This window comes from Pelophylax lessonae (genome assembly GCF_965119305.1).
Source record: "Pelophylax lessonae genome assembly, chromosome: 2".
In the NCBI taxonomy this organism is placed as follows: domain Eukaryota; kingdom Metazoa; phylum Chordata; class Amphibia; order Anura; family Ranidae; genus Pelophylax; species Pelophylax lessonae.
The window spans coordinates 392,634,613-392,647,838 of NC_138769.1; the positions used below are offsets into that span (position 1 = coordinate 392,634,613).

The window sequence follows — 13,226 nt, forward strand, 5'->3', positions numbered from 1 at the left end:
GCAATAGATTTTCTGGTTTTTTTTTCCCATCTCTACATGCACATCAGCCTTTTTGGATGCGGACACCGAGCTAGAGGAGATTTGGAGTACAGAGAACGCTATTTTCCTATCACTTATTTCCTTAAAGGGAACGACTGCTTTTTGTGACCTGACTGGTAATGCAGGGGTCATGTCACCTAGGTGAGCAGCTAGTGAAGCACGGGTGGTGGTTGACATTGAATATTGCAAGAGTTTTCACTTGGTGGTGGATCATATATTATTATAAATGGACTATTTATTTTTATTGTCACATCACATTTATATTATTTTTTTATATGGAGATTGATGCATTTTTATTTATTAGCACATTGTTTATGTTCACCATAGTGTGAGGTTTGATTTATAGATTTATTCAAGGTTGCGCTAGTTTATTTTAAATTGTTTTTAACTGTGGTGAAATCACTTTATTGTGGCAGAAACAATCTTGAGAATTGAGAGTGCATAGAGGGAGATTGTGCCAAATGGTTTTGGTTTATTGTTAGGTTGAAGACCTGCCTGGTCATTAAGATCTTTTTTCTGGTCATCCATGGACCATTCTTTTCTGTATGACCAAACAATTAGGCAATCATTCATTCATCAAGAACGTACATACACTATTCAGAGTATTCCATGCAGTGACAATCCCTGAACAGTAGATGTTCATGTTGTACAGCAGCATAGTGTTGCACTGAATTGGCTTAGACTAGCACTCCGGATGATAGTGATAGTCTCCATAGGTCATGCAATGTTATCATGTCTCAGAGATGGTGAGATTGTGGTATAATTGCACTGGAACAGCCTCCTCTTGTGCATAGCTACCTTTATAAAGCCTCGATAAGAATATCAGACTAATGATCTTTTTTTGCATGCTAGTCTCATATTGAAAATTAATTACTAAGGTTAAAAAAATTATCATACGTCAGAATACAACTTTGGAAGTGATGTAATGTATTGTAATGTTTTCTTTCATTACCGTGCGGTCTTGGTCGCACAATTTTTTTCATACAAATACCAATTAAATGACTAAATACACTAAAATTGTTGGCTCCGAAAGCGGTATTTTTTGTCCGATTTTCTCTGCGTGTGTACTAGGAATAACAAGGCACCATCATTCCACAAATCTTACACTATCATTTGACTCAGGAGTTTGTCCTACGATATGAAAAAAGGTAGGTGGGGGGGGTTGAAGGATGCATATTGCCCGTGCACACGCACTGTGTTTAATCTTTTAAGGTTTCATGGCTGCAAAGAAAAGACAACAGGATTATGCATGTGAAGGGTCTAGCTTTCATCCAAATTCATCAATAAACTAAGGGCTACTTATTTATGTTTAAACAGGCCGGCCAAGATTCTTTTTGAACAATCCACCCGATCTATTGATCTCCATTATTTGCACAGAATAAAACTGTTAACACTAAATTAAACTTGCTGGCATTGAGTGTCAAAGGCTGTCACATTGTTTTCATGTAACAGCTGGATGTAGAAAGTAAAGCAATACCACTTTAACAAAAGTTTGCTCATGCTAGAACCTGCTATGTTTGCAAAGTGTTTTAGTGGTTAGACACAGCAGGAACAGAAGTGTCTCCTTAAATAGACTGGACGCAAAGCTATGCACTTGCATGCAAGCCTTGGGCAAAACCAAACAGAAAAAGCAGGAGGAACAATCCTGTATGACCGCATACTCCCTCGCAGTGTTTTTACCATGCTTGAGGGAATGACTGATCTAGATATGTTCTGTCTAGACAGAGACAAAGTCATACTTTTCAGTCAGTTCCAATCGGCATTCTCTGGCTCAAATCGTACTCCACTGACACTTAAAATGATCAATTAGAAGGGATGTGACAGCATAATAGGGTGGCTGTCAGGGTGTTTATAGCAGATTTGCTAGCAATACAGCTAAACCGGCCACTGTGGAGTCCACAGGTCACGGTGCTTGGTTTAAAGCCGCTTCTTGATGAGTTTTTCCAGTTTTCGGATCCGTGACGATTCTTGCTCGGGCGTCGGCGTCTGCAGAGCCACAGAACTATTTTCAGAACCAGAAGGTGGTGTTGGAAGTCGCTGTCGAAACAGCTCAAGCATTGCACTCTGTTCACTTCTTTTCAGGCCCTAAACAAGGAACGAAAAAAAATGTTAGGAAACAAATGTTAAAAACAGAACAGCATGTAACATGTATTAAATGGTTTTACATGCTTTAGTATGTCAGAAATTGTAACCCACAAAATAACAATTTTAAAACCATCTGTAGTTTCTAAGTATAATTCAATAGTTTTCAGGCTGTTCAATAATGTATCTGCACATAGACCTTACCTAAGCAAAATGTGTCACTAATAACGCAATCTCCTCTTGTTGCAGAATTGACCGAAGAGGCTTGAGGTGTTAAAGTATATGTAAACCTTATGTGCGCCTTTATGGTCCGGTACGTTGACGCAAATGTGTCAACACGCGTTATGGCATGTACTAACGTGTTGCGTTAAGGCAGTCCATTCATTATAAATGGGCTGCCATTGAACCACAACCAATAAAAAAATGTGTTATAGGTTGGGGTGCCATTCACAATGAACCGTGGTAGCAAGTTTTAAAGCATGGTTTGCCACAACCCACAATTGTGAATGGGCCCGGTCAGAAATTCAGAGCTGTCCTGGCAGCAAGGAGTCCTCCCAGTTCTCATATTACATAACAGAACAATTAGTTGGAGAGTCAGCCATTTAAACTGCTAGAGAATGTTTGCAAAAGTCACATTCTCTGCTCTATAAATAGTTCACTTAAGCTGCTCATACACTGATTGAAATTCGGGTGGTTCATCAGGTATCAGCTGAGCTCCATTCAGTGTGTGGCCATCCTCGATTGGTAGAAGTCTTTTGTTTGATCAACTTCTGTTGAAACTTCTTGATCAGTAGCTGCAGCTGCTGATCAGTGTATTCTGACAACTGCAGGCGCCACTGTCAGAATACAATGTCCCTGTGGGATTCTTTTATCCACCTAGTTTGTATGGAAGGAGGAATCTGTTAAACTGGCCATAGATAGATCAAGATTTGACCAGTTCAGCAGGAACCAGTTAAGGCTTGGTTCACGCCTATGCAGGTTGCAGTTGATGCATATTCCAGGTGCGTTTTGCATTTTTCAATACATGTTTTTAAGCCATTGAAGTCTATGGAACCAAAAACACAACCTGCTGGTCCCTGGCCCTTTCCACAAAATGCACAGATGTGAACTTGACCCATAGAAAACAATGTTAGATGGACTGTAATGTGTTTCTGCAAAACTAAAAACGCACTAAAAAATGCATAGGTGTGAACCAGGCATAAATCTCAATTTATGTGTGGCCATGTCTGTTTGACAGACGTCAATTTAACAGGCTTGTTGGAGAAATTTTCTTAATCAGCCGTCTGCAGCCACTAATCAGTGTATTCTGAGAGCGGAGAGTCCCACTGTATAAGTCTAATGTCCCGGCCAGGAGGATTCCTCTCCTTAGCCCAATAGCTGATAGAAAAAAAACAAGTCATCCATGGCCAGCTTTAGGATTTTTTCATTTAGTATGGCAACTTTTAGTCTTGCAAGTTCAGTTCATAAAAAAGCATGTGGTGTCATTTCACAAGAGAACACAGGTATTTTTCTGTACTTGCCAAATCATTAAAGGGTTAGGGAAATGTACTACATATGTATTTTTTTAATTTGCCTCGACATACACTAATTTAAAATTTTAGCTGTCATTGCCAGAACAACAGTAGATGATCAGTGGTTTAAGCACCTTTATTTAAATTGTCAGTACTATTACAGACAAATATGTAACACTGTGGCATAGTGTGGGGGGGAAGTCGGGGAGGTGGCCCCGGACGCAACATCTAGAGGTGCATATCCCACACCCGCTATCGCAATGTCACTCCGTCATGGCCTTAATTTTTTACAATGTCCCTCACTGACACGGTCTTACACTCTCACTGCACCTGCCGGTGCGCTCCAAGTCCAACTGCCGCTCTCTGAGCTGGCCCGGCTGTCCAAAGTCAGCAATGGGCGGTGGGCGCCCTGTAATTGGCCGAACGGGGTCATGTGCAGGCGGTGGACATAGATGCCCTGTGATCGGACCCTTTGATCCCAGAGTCCCGCCTTGCTTCCTGGGAAGCATTGTGTGACTGTCTCCTAAAGGCCTCTCTGTCAGCCCCCCTCTCTCTCATCCCCCCCCTCTATTTCAGCCACCCCCTTTCTCTCTCTAGGGGGCCTCTCATCTTCCCCCTCACTCTCTCTGCCACCCTCTCTGTGAGCCCCCCCCCCATTCTCTCACCCCCCCCTCCCTCTCTCACTCCCCATCTCTCCCCCTTCCTCTTTCTCATCCACCCCCTATCTCATTTTCCTGTGAACTGGACTAGTTCACTACTGGAGGGGGTTAATTCATTAACAATGTCGTTAGTAAAGTGCAGCAAGAAGGGGTTAGTGTTCTGCCACTGGTCAATGATGCATTAGTAACCAGTGACAGTTATTTAACCCCTTTGTGCTGCATTAGTGGCACCAGTGTTACTGGTAATTCCTTTATGAAGGGGTTAAAAAAACTGCCAGTGGCCACTAATTCAGCACAAAGGGTTTATTTAACTCCACCAATACCCACCAATGGGGAGGGATTAAAGTAGAATTTCCAGCTTAAACCTAACTAGCCTTAAAAATCTTTCCATCCCCTCTCCTAACGCCTACTGTATGCTGGCTAACCTGTGTAGAAAATATGTTAACACCTATTTTCACTGCTGCACACTTTACCAGCCTTTGTCAAGCGCTCTTTCTTCTCCCCTGCAGCCACCCCTGACTAACACAGGGGATCATGTGACCAGACGGGAGCGAGCGGAGTATAAGTCCATGGTTTAGGGGGGCACAAATTACCTGCCTTTCCCCGGAAGCTGACAACCCACGCTATGCCCCTGGCACCCAGACTAGTCTAATATTGCACTACATAATCTGTAATCTGGGCATTGACACACATTCAACAAATAAGTTTAACTGGTAAATTTCTGCATGTCCCTGCACTAAAGAACAGAGTGAACAGAGATGTCGAACAAAAAGACAGACTAGATAAATTAAGCAGACAGATATACTTTTATATTACTTTGTAGTTTGCTAAATTAAAGCAAACATTTTTCTATATTACAGTGTATGTATAAAATAGCAAATGTTGCAATCAAAGGTTTGCTTCCTTTTTTAGCTTAGATAATTTCCTAAAGATCTTCACTGTAAAGACTTCTGATTAAATGTAAAATCTACAGGATGCTTTATTAAAGCAAGCTGTACTTTACGCACACATGTAAAAAGCCATCAATGTATGCACTCTTCATGGCCTCGTAACATGTTTAAAGTAATTCTTCATTTGACTTTGAAGCCCAGTGCTGACCAGCAGAAAATTTAGACTATATAAAACAATCTCGCAATTCAGAAAAACCAGCAGAGAAGTGAGCAGATGTTCTAAAAAGCAGGTTTCCTACAATAGTGCTGAGAGCCCATCAGGGAAACATCTAAAAGCAGACTTCCACTAATTACTTGCAGTCTATGGAGGACATTCTTTCCTGTGTTCATTTCCATCATGGCACTGATCATGAACGCTATTAGCCTATTTGCTTTAATAGCAGCAGTAGTAGCATTAAATGGTTATCAGCAGTTCTCTTTTGTATGACCAAAAGCTGGACATACTACTTACTCCAAAGTAGCCAATTATTTTATTATCTAATTTTGAAAAATATGAGAATTGTGTATAGTACCCATTAGACATAATAGTGTATCTGACAAAAATGAACAAATGAACTGCTAATGAAAAGATGTATGCTAATAGCTACCAGTACTTAATGTAGAGCCATAGGCATCCAGCAAAGTGCACCATTTACTTTAAACTCTGGAGTGCTGTATTAGAGAAAATCTCTCTTGGTAGATGTGTAACCCTTGCTTTTCTGTCCTCCTCACCTTCCCATTGGCCAATGAGGATGCCCATCTCACTCGCTCATATTCTGTAGGAGACTTCAAAAGGTGGCTATATTATGAACCCCACATTTATCTAAAGCAAGAATGGTCACAGATGCACTTTATAGAAAACCCATACAGATTACCGCTAAATATATTCTGTGAATTCTAGATGCCTGACTGTCATGCAAATTAAACAATTTCAATTGGTTCTAGAAATGGCAGCCTGCATATTTCACAAGTGAAATCTCAAATAAGGATGCTGATCTTTCAGGGTATATCCTATGCATACAAAAATGAACACTACAGTAAATGGAGGGAAAAGGAAAAGGAATGGTGATCAAGCAAGGGCCAGACTTATGTTCAGCCTAGACTTAAAGTGGAAGCAAACCCTCCTATTGTTTTCAGCCAAGGAAGCTGCCACATTGGCCTCTGTTTAATCTTCAACTGCCATGATGCTGCACATGTGATCAATTATGACACCAGCCATTGGATGGTTTGACAGTTTGGTTCAGATCACAACCAATGTGACAGTTACATTCCCAGCACGTAACTTTTTTGAAACTGTTAAATCATTGGGTTTACATCCGCTTTAAGCAAGCTGAATGAAAAAAGTCAACAGATTCCTCTATCCACACTACAAAGCCACCTACTTAGCATATATCCCGATGAACCAGGAAACCGGTCAAAATTCAAACATTGTATGACCAGCTTTACACATCCTGTCCCTATAAGACTGCCTGAATGACAAGCTTTAGTATTACACTAGCACAACAAGAAATGTTGGGGCTGAAGTGACTGAAATGGACAGTGGCCTTTGTGTCAGTATACCTAGTACCAAGGATTTTAAAGCAACTGGTATCCTACTCTGCTAGTAGTTTAGTGCAACAACAACACAGCAAAGATAACCAAGTTGGAAGGGATGGCAAGGCAAGATGGCAATCTGGAACTATTAAAAAAAAAAAAAACACGGTAAAGTCTTACTACTTATTAGACTCATAGCTCTTGCCCTTGGCCTATATTGGCTATGCAAAACACCAGCTATGAACTAAACCATTAGGTTCCATGCACGCACCACATGATTTCCTCTTCCCCTCTATCCTAATACACCTTTTAGAAATTGCAGGGTGGTGGCGATTCTGTGAGATAAATTGTATATCATGGAAATGAGCAAATATAAAAGCTGGTCCTTGCAATAAAGAAACAAGAAAATCTTACTTCCCTTTGAGGGAGTAAATAATCCTGTGGGTGATTTTGTAAAATAGAGACTATTGATAACAAACGTATATCAGTTTTTGGGGTACTGACCCGGATAACATCTGGTACTACTAAGATAATTTGCAGAACGTTCCTGATTACTATTTTTTTTCTTTTCCTTCAGCACTCACTAACTACTAGGTATTACTTCCAGATATGCTTCACACTCTATCTCATTTACAAAGGATAAGCTATGATTATGGTTAAGTCAAATGAGCAAACACAGAAAATCCAACATGAACTTGATATGGAATGTATTATCGCTACAAATCCCAAGATGCTTTTTTATTAAGACTATACTTCTGTTTATCAATAAGGTGAAAGCCAGCAACTTGAAATGCTCTTGCAAAGAAAATTCTTTATTAGCTACATGTATAAAAGCAGGATACAAAATATGCTAACACGTTTTGGCTTTTGCATATGCTATGAGGAAGGCTGCAAAATCCAAAAAGCATTAGCATCTCTTGTATCTTTTTATACATGTAGCTAACAAAGAATTTTCCTCGCAAGAGCACTCCAAGTTGCCAGCTTTCATCTTATTGATATTCACTACCTTGGGAGTTGAACGCCCCAGCCAGAGCACCGGACTCCAGCTCCTGGATATATAACATAGCGGTTGAGATTCCGTAAAACGTTCTATATTGTCTATACTTCTGTTTGCGTGTGCAGAAGATCAGAGACTCCAAATTTTAAAGTACATTCTTACAAACTGTTAATGGCTGCCTCTCCAACATTACAGTACCTCCCTGTGCAAACATACACTAAGGCAGGGGTAGCCAATCTTTGAGAGGTTTGAGATCTATCAGAACATGAAAGAAACCAAATATTACCAGGGTTTGGCGCCCTTTTTTGTTTTTTTAAAGAAATTAAGTAGCAAGGCCAAACAAAAGAGTAAGGAAAACTTAGAAAAAATTATAAAACAAATGTCACTGTAATAATATAAACATAGCCCACCGTAAAAGTGGACAGTGTCTGTCAGTAGAGCAGTGGACGAAGTTGGTGTCAGTAGGGCAATGGACTGTGTTGGTCAATAGAGCAGTGGAGTTTTGTCAGAAAGGCAGAGGATGATTTCAGTAGAGCAATGGATGGTATCAGTAGGGCAGTGGATAGTGTCAGTAGTATTTTTTTTTTATTGTTTTTCCATTTTTTTTTTTTCCATTATTTTTTACAATTTTCTAACAGCCCTGTTGTAGGAGGGAAAGCTTTAGTAAAATATCAGGCCCTGATGCCTCACTTTTGAGACAAAGAAAGACGATTGAGGACACATTCCTCAAAAAGCTTACGTTTGAAAAACTGCTGCACAACTACTGTGTGACATAAAAAATTGCAACACCCACTATTTTATTATCTAGGGCCTCTGCTTAAAAACATATATAATGTTTGGGGGTTCTAAGTAATTTTCTAGCAAAAAAAAATGCAGATTTGTATATGTATAACATAATTGTCAGCATTGGCTTGGGAAGCTAGTGGTTAAACATCACAGTAGGAATGTTTTCTTTATCTATAGTGAATTTAATCATTTACCCAGGAAATTACTGTCTTTGAGCCTACACAAGTATAGTAACAAGATCGCACTTTCATAACATGCCAATTGGTGCGGATCACTGCTGCTAACTGGAGCTTATTTTGCCAACAGTGACAGAAAAATAGAAGACAAGCAGAACAGTAAATCTAAAATAAACCTATTTTCCAGTCATGTCTAACAGGATGATTTCTCCAAAGGAGACTCAAATTCTTTAGAAATATTTTACTGGAAATCGGAGAGTAGTGTAGAAGTTTTTTTTACTTGCTAGTCATACATACAAATAACTTGTATCAATAGGTAAAAGGGGATTAGAACCCCTGTCAGGTTTTTTTGTTTTTCCATTTATTGCTGTGTCCCACTGGGGAGATTGACATTCTCTATTAGTCCTGATGACCAGTGTCCCCAAGACAGAAAGTGATGGGAAATCATACTTTTAAGGATGTCATCAGAAGCGAAGATAAATCCTCCAAATGGGATTCCTGTACTAGTGACAACTGTCTGAGAGTGAATTCCCTTGACTTTGTAGAGATATACTCTAAATTTCCATTGCACCTTTGTTATAGGAATGAAGGGACATCTCTAACTGGAAACAGATAGTGAAAAATAAACTGATGGCATAAACCACAAAAGTCCCCTACATTACCACAGATATCACAAGGCAATTATTGAAAAAAATTGGATTTTTGACTTACTGTAAAATCCATTTCTCTGGTGTTCATTGACGGACACAGTTCCTGAACTTCATAACCATTGGGTTATACTACCCTCTACAGGAGTAGGACACTAGGCAGAAAAAAAATCTGGCCATGCCTATGGGCAGTCCCAGGGGGTATACTCCCTCTCCCTGCTATAGGTACTCAGTTTTGTTACAAGCAGTGTCAGAAGAATTACAACTCCATAGAGGGGTGGGTGCTTTGTCCGTCAATGAACATCAGAGAAATGAATTTTGAGATAAGTAAAAAATCCCATTTTTTCTTTCGTTCATTGATGGACACAGCTCCTGATCTTCTTAACCATTGAGATGTTCCAAAGCAGTTTTAAACATGAGGTGTGGGAGCAGCAAAATTCTCTAGCCAACCAAGCAACTGGAGCTCAACCAAAACAACTGGAGCCCACCTGAAAAAAACAATACACCCTCAAAGAGGATCAAGTTCTCTAAACAGCAGCCTGCAATACCTTGTGGCCAAAAAAAGTATCCATAGATGCCAACACATCCACTTTATAGAACTTTGTTAAAGTGTGCACCGACGACCTGGTGGCTGCCTTGCAAACCTGTGTCACTGGCGCCTGATGACAAAAGGCACAGGAGGCGCTAAGTGCCCCAGTAAAGTACGCCTTGACAGGGAAAGGAGGAACCTGACCCCTGATGGAATAGGCCTGAATAACCATATGTCTGATCCATCTGGAAATTGTCGCAGAGGGAGCGGACAATCCTTTCAAAGGCCCATACGTGAGCAACAATAGTGAGTCTGACTTCCTAAAAGACTCCATAGCTGCCAGGTACACCCTAATTGCCCGGAACACATCCAATGCATGCAAGGCAATTGCCTTTGGATGTCTCAGCCAGGGACCTTGGGAAAGCAGATTAGAGGAAGCTTCCAAGGAACGTTGGCAACCAGCCACACCAGATCAGCATACCAAGCCTGGCGAGGCCAGTTTGGAGCCACTAAGATAACCAGAATCCCTTCTGCCTCGATCCTGCATAAAAGTCTTGGCAGAAGCTTGAGAGGAGGGAAGGTGTAAATCAGACGATATTGACGCCACGGGGCCACCAGCGCGTCTGCCAGAGGATCCCATGATCGAGCCAGAAACCTCTGCACCTTTCTGTTGAACCGAGATGCTAACAGATACCCCTCAGGGATGCCCCACTGGAGACACACCTGATAAAACACCTCCGGTTGAAGGAACCACTCTCCTTAGTCCAACCCCTGCCGACTGAGGTTATCCAGCTGCCAGTTTTCCACCCCCAGGATTATGTACCGAGGAGAGAGCTGGAACGAACCGTTCTGCCCATCTTAGAATGCTGGCTACTTCCAGAGCCGCCAAGACATTCCTTGTGCCCCCCTGGTGATTGACAAAAGCCACGGCCGTGGCACTGTCCGATTGAATGTGCACTGGACATCCCTGAAGATGATCCCTTCAATGTTCCAGGCATAGTCTGATCGCTTGGAGTTCCAAGACATTGATCAGTAATCTGGACTTTTCCAGTGTCCAGATCCCCTGCTCAGAATTGTTGCTGAGGACGCCTCCCCAGCCGGACAGGCTAGCATCCATGGTGACCACTGTCCAATACAAAAGGGAGGAAGGATTTGCCCAGCCAAAGCACCAGAGAACAAAGCCACCAAATCAGGGACTCTTTCGTTCCCCGGCTCAGTCAGATGTGATTGTCCAGAGACTGTGGAGTCTTGTCCCATTTGGCCAGAATCTCCCTTTGCAGGGACCTCGTATGGAACAGTGCAAAGGGAACTGCCTCGAAGGTAGACACCATCAGGCCCAGCACCCACATGCAAGTCCGGAGGGATGACCATCTGCTGGACAGAAGGTCTTCCAAGTAGCCCAGCACCGTGATCCCCTGTTGGTGTAACAATGCTAGCACCGGGGCTAACACTTTTGTGAAGACCCAAGGAGCAGAAGCGAGACCAAAGAGTAACGCCACAAATGGATAATGCCCTTCTCCCACGGCAAAGCGGAGGAAGCGCTGGTGACCAGCGCATATTGCAATGTGAAGGTAAGCATCCTTTATGTTAATAGAGGCAAGAAAGTCCCCCTGATACAGGGATGCCACCACCGGGCGAATGGACTCCATCCTGAACTTCTGCACCCACACAAAGCAGTTCAGCGCCTTGAGGTCCAGGATTGGACGCACCTTGCCATCCTTCCTGGGAACTGTAAACAGGTTTGAGTAAAGACCCTGAAAACTTTCCGAAGTCGGAACCAGGACATTCAACTTTTGAAGCAACAGGTGTTGTACTGCCTCAAACAGACCCTGTAAATCAGTGGTCCTCAACCATGGCCCTCAGGGCCCACTAACAGGCCAGGTTTGCAAGATAACTGAAAAACATCACAGGTGATATCATTTGCTGCTCAGTGATTGCAGTATTCTTGTCTGCATCTCCCCAAGGTAATACTTAAAATCTGGCCTGTTAGTGGGCCCTGAGGACCGGAGTTGAGGACCACTGCTGTAAATGGTCCAGGGACAAGCGCAAATTGGAAGGAAAGAATCTTGTCAGGGGACAAGAGTGAAGCTCAATCTTGTAGCCGAACCGAATGACTTTGTGGACCCACTTGTCTTGTACCAGGGACGTCCACGAGTCGAGAAACCAATGAAGACGTCCCCCACCCCCGATACGGGTGAGGCCGCACCTTCATGAGGAAGGAGCCTTATCCACGGGTCTGGAGAAACCTGCTCTCGGCTTGCTAGACCAAGTTTTTTTGGATCCTCCAGAGGAGGCCCTGAAAGGCTTAGATCCCTAGTCAGTCAACCATGAGGGACGAAAAAACTTCTTATGACCCAAGGAGGGCCCATATCTACGACGAGGTTCTTTGCCCTTAGTAGCCTGCAGAAGGAAAGTACGCTTTCCCCTTGTGAGACCTTTAATGATGTCATCCAGGGTAGCCCCAAACAGTGGATCCCCTTAAAAGGGGAGATCGGTCAAGGGTTTTTTTAGAAGTCTGGTCCGCAGACCAGCATTTAAGCCCAAAGACACGCCGAAGGACCACTGCCGAAACAGAGACCTGAGCCACTAGGGGAGCCGCATCCAAAGAGGCATCACAGATAAAGTGCAGCCCCTGGACCAGCTGGTCCTCCAGCTCAGCAAAGGCAGAGGGGAGCTCTTCTCCCTTCAGGTCACGCCGTAAAATCTTAGCCCACTCGGTTAGAGTTTGTGGCACAAGCGCAATGGTGAATACCGGCCTCAGTGCCGAACCAGCCAGAGTGTACATATTGTGGACCACAGCCTCCGCCTTCCTGCCGGGTCCTCTTCAACCGGAATCATGGCTGCCTTATTCAATCTGGAAACCGGAGGGTCCACCACCAGTGGAACAGTTCACTTCTTAATGAGAAACTCCTTATAGGGGTAACGCCTTGTAAATCGCTTAGGGACTCCAAGGGAATGCTTTGGTCTTCCCCACCCTTTAGCGAAAATTCTGTCAAAATAGACGGGGAAGGGAATCACCTTTGCCGCTCTGGATGGCTTGTGACAAAGGGAACCTGCGCCTCCATCACAGCTGTGTCCTCCATCATCAAGGTCTCACGCACAGATACAATCAGTGCTTCCACCAGTGCCTTTTCGTGCGCGGTTGCAGATGTGGAGGAATCATCCACATAGAAACACACATGCTACAGCAAAATGGTGGCCCCACAAGGCTCCCAGGGACACAGGAGGGATCCCTAGGCCTCAAGGACAGGCCCAGGCAGGACAGGGGGCCCTGGTAGAAGCCCCCATCAGGTAAAACCCCCACGCACAGCCGATCATCTCGTCGCAGGCGGCGTACC

General features: G+C 43.1%; 1 protein-coding gene across 1 annotated transcript in view; it reads right to left on the reverse strand.

Annotated features, from left to right (window-relative positions):
* Nucleotides 1-1,281: 1,281 nt before the first annotated feature.
* Nucleotides 1,282-13,226, reverse strand: part of VPS53 (VPS53 subunit of GARP complex) — a 296,463-nt gene continuing 284,518 nt past the window's right edge. Inside the window, exon 22 of the mRNA XM_082246053.1 lies at nucleotides 1,282-2,124. Within this exon, the coding sequence (XP_082102179.1) occupies nucleotides 1,957-2,124 (168 nt within the window). The 3' untranslated portion in view covers nucleotides 1,282-1,956. The remainder of the gene's footprint in view (nucleotides 2,125-13,226) is intronic.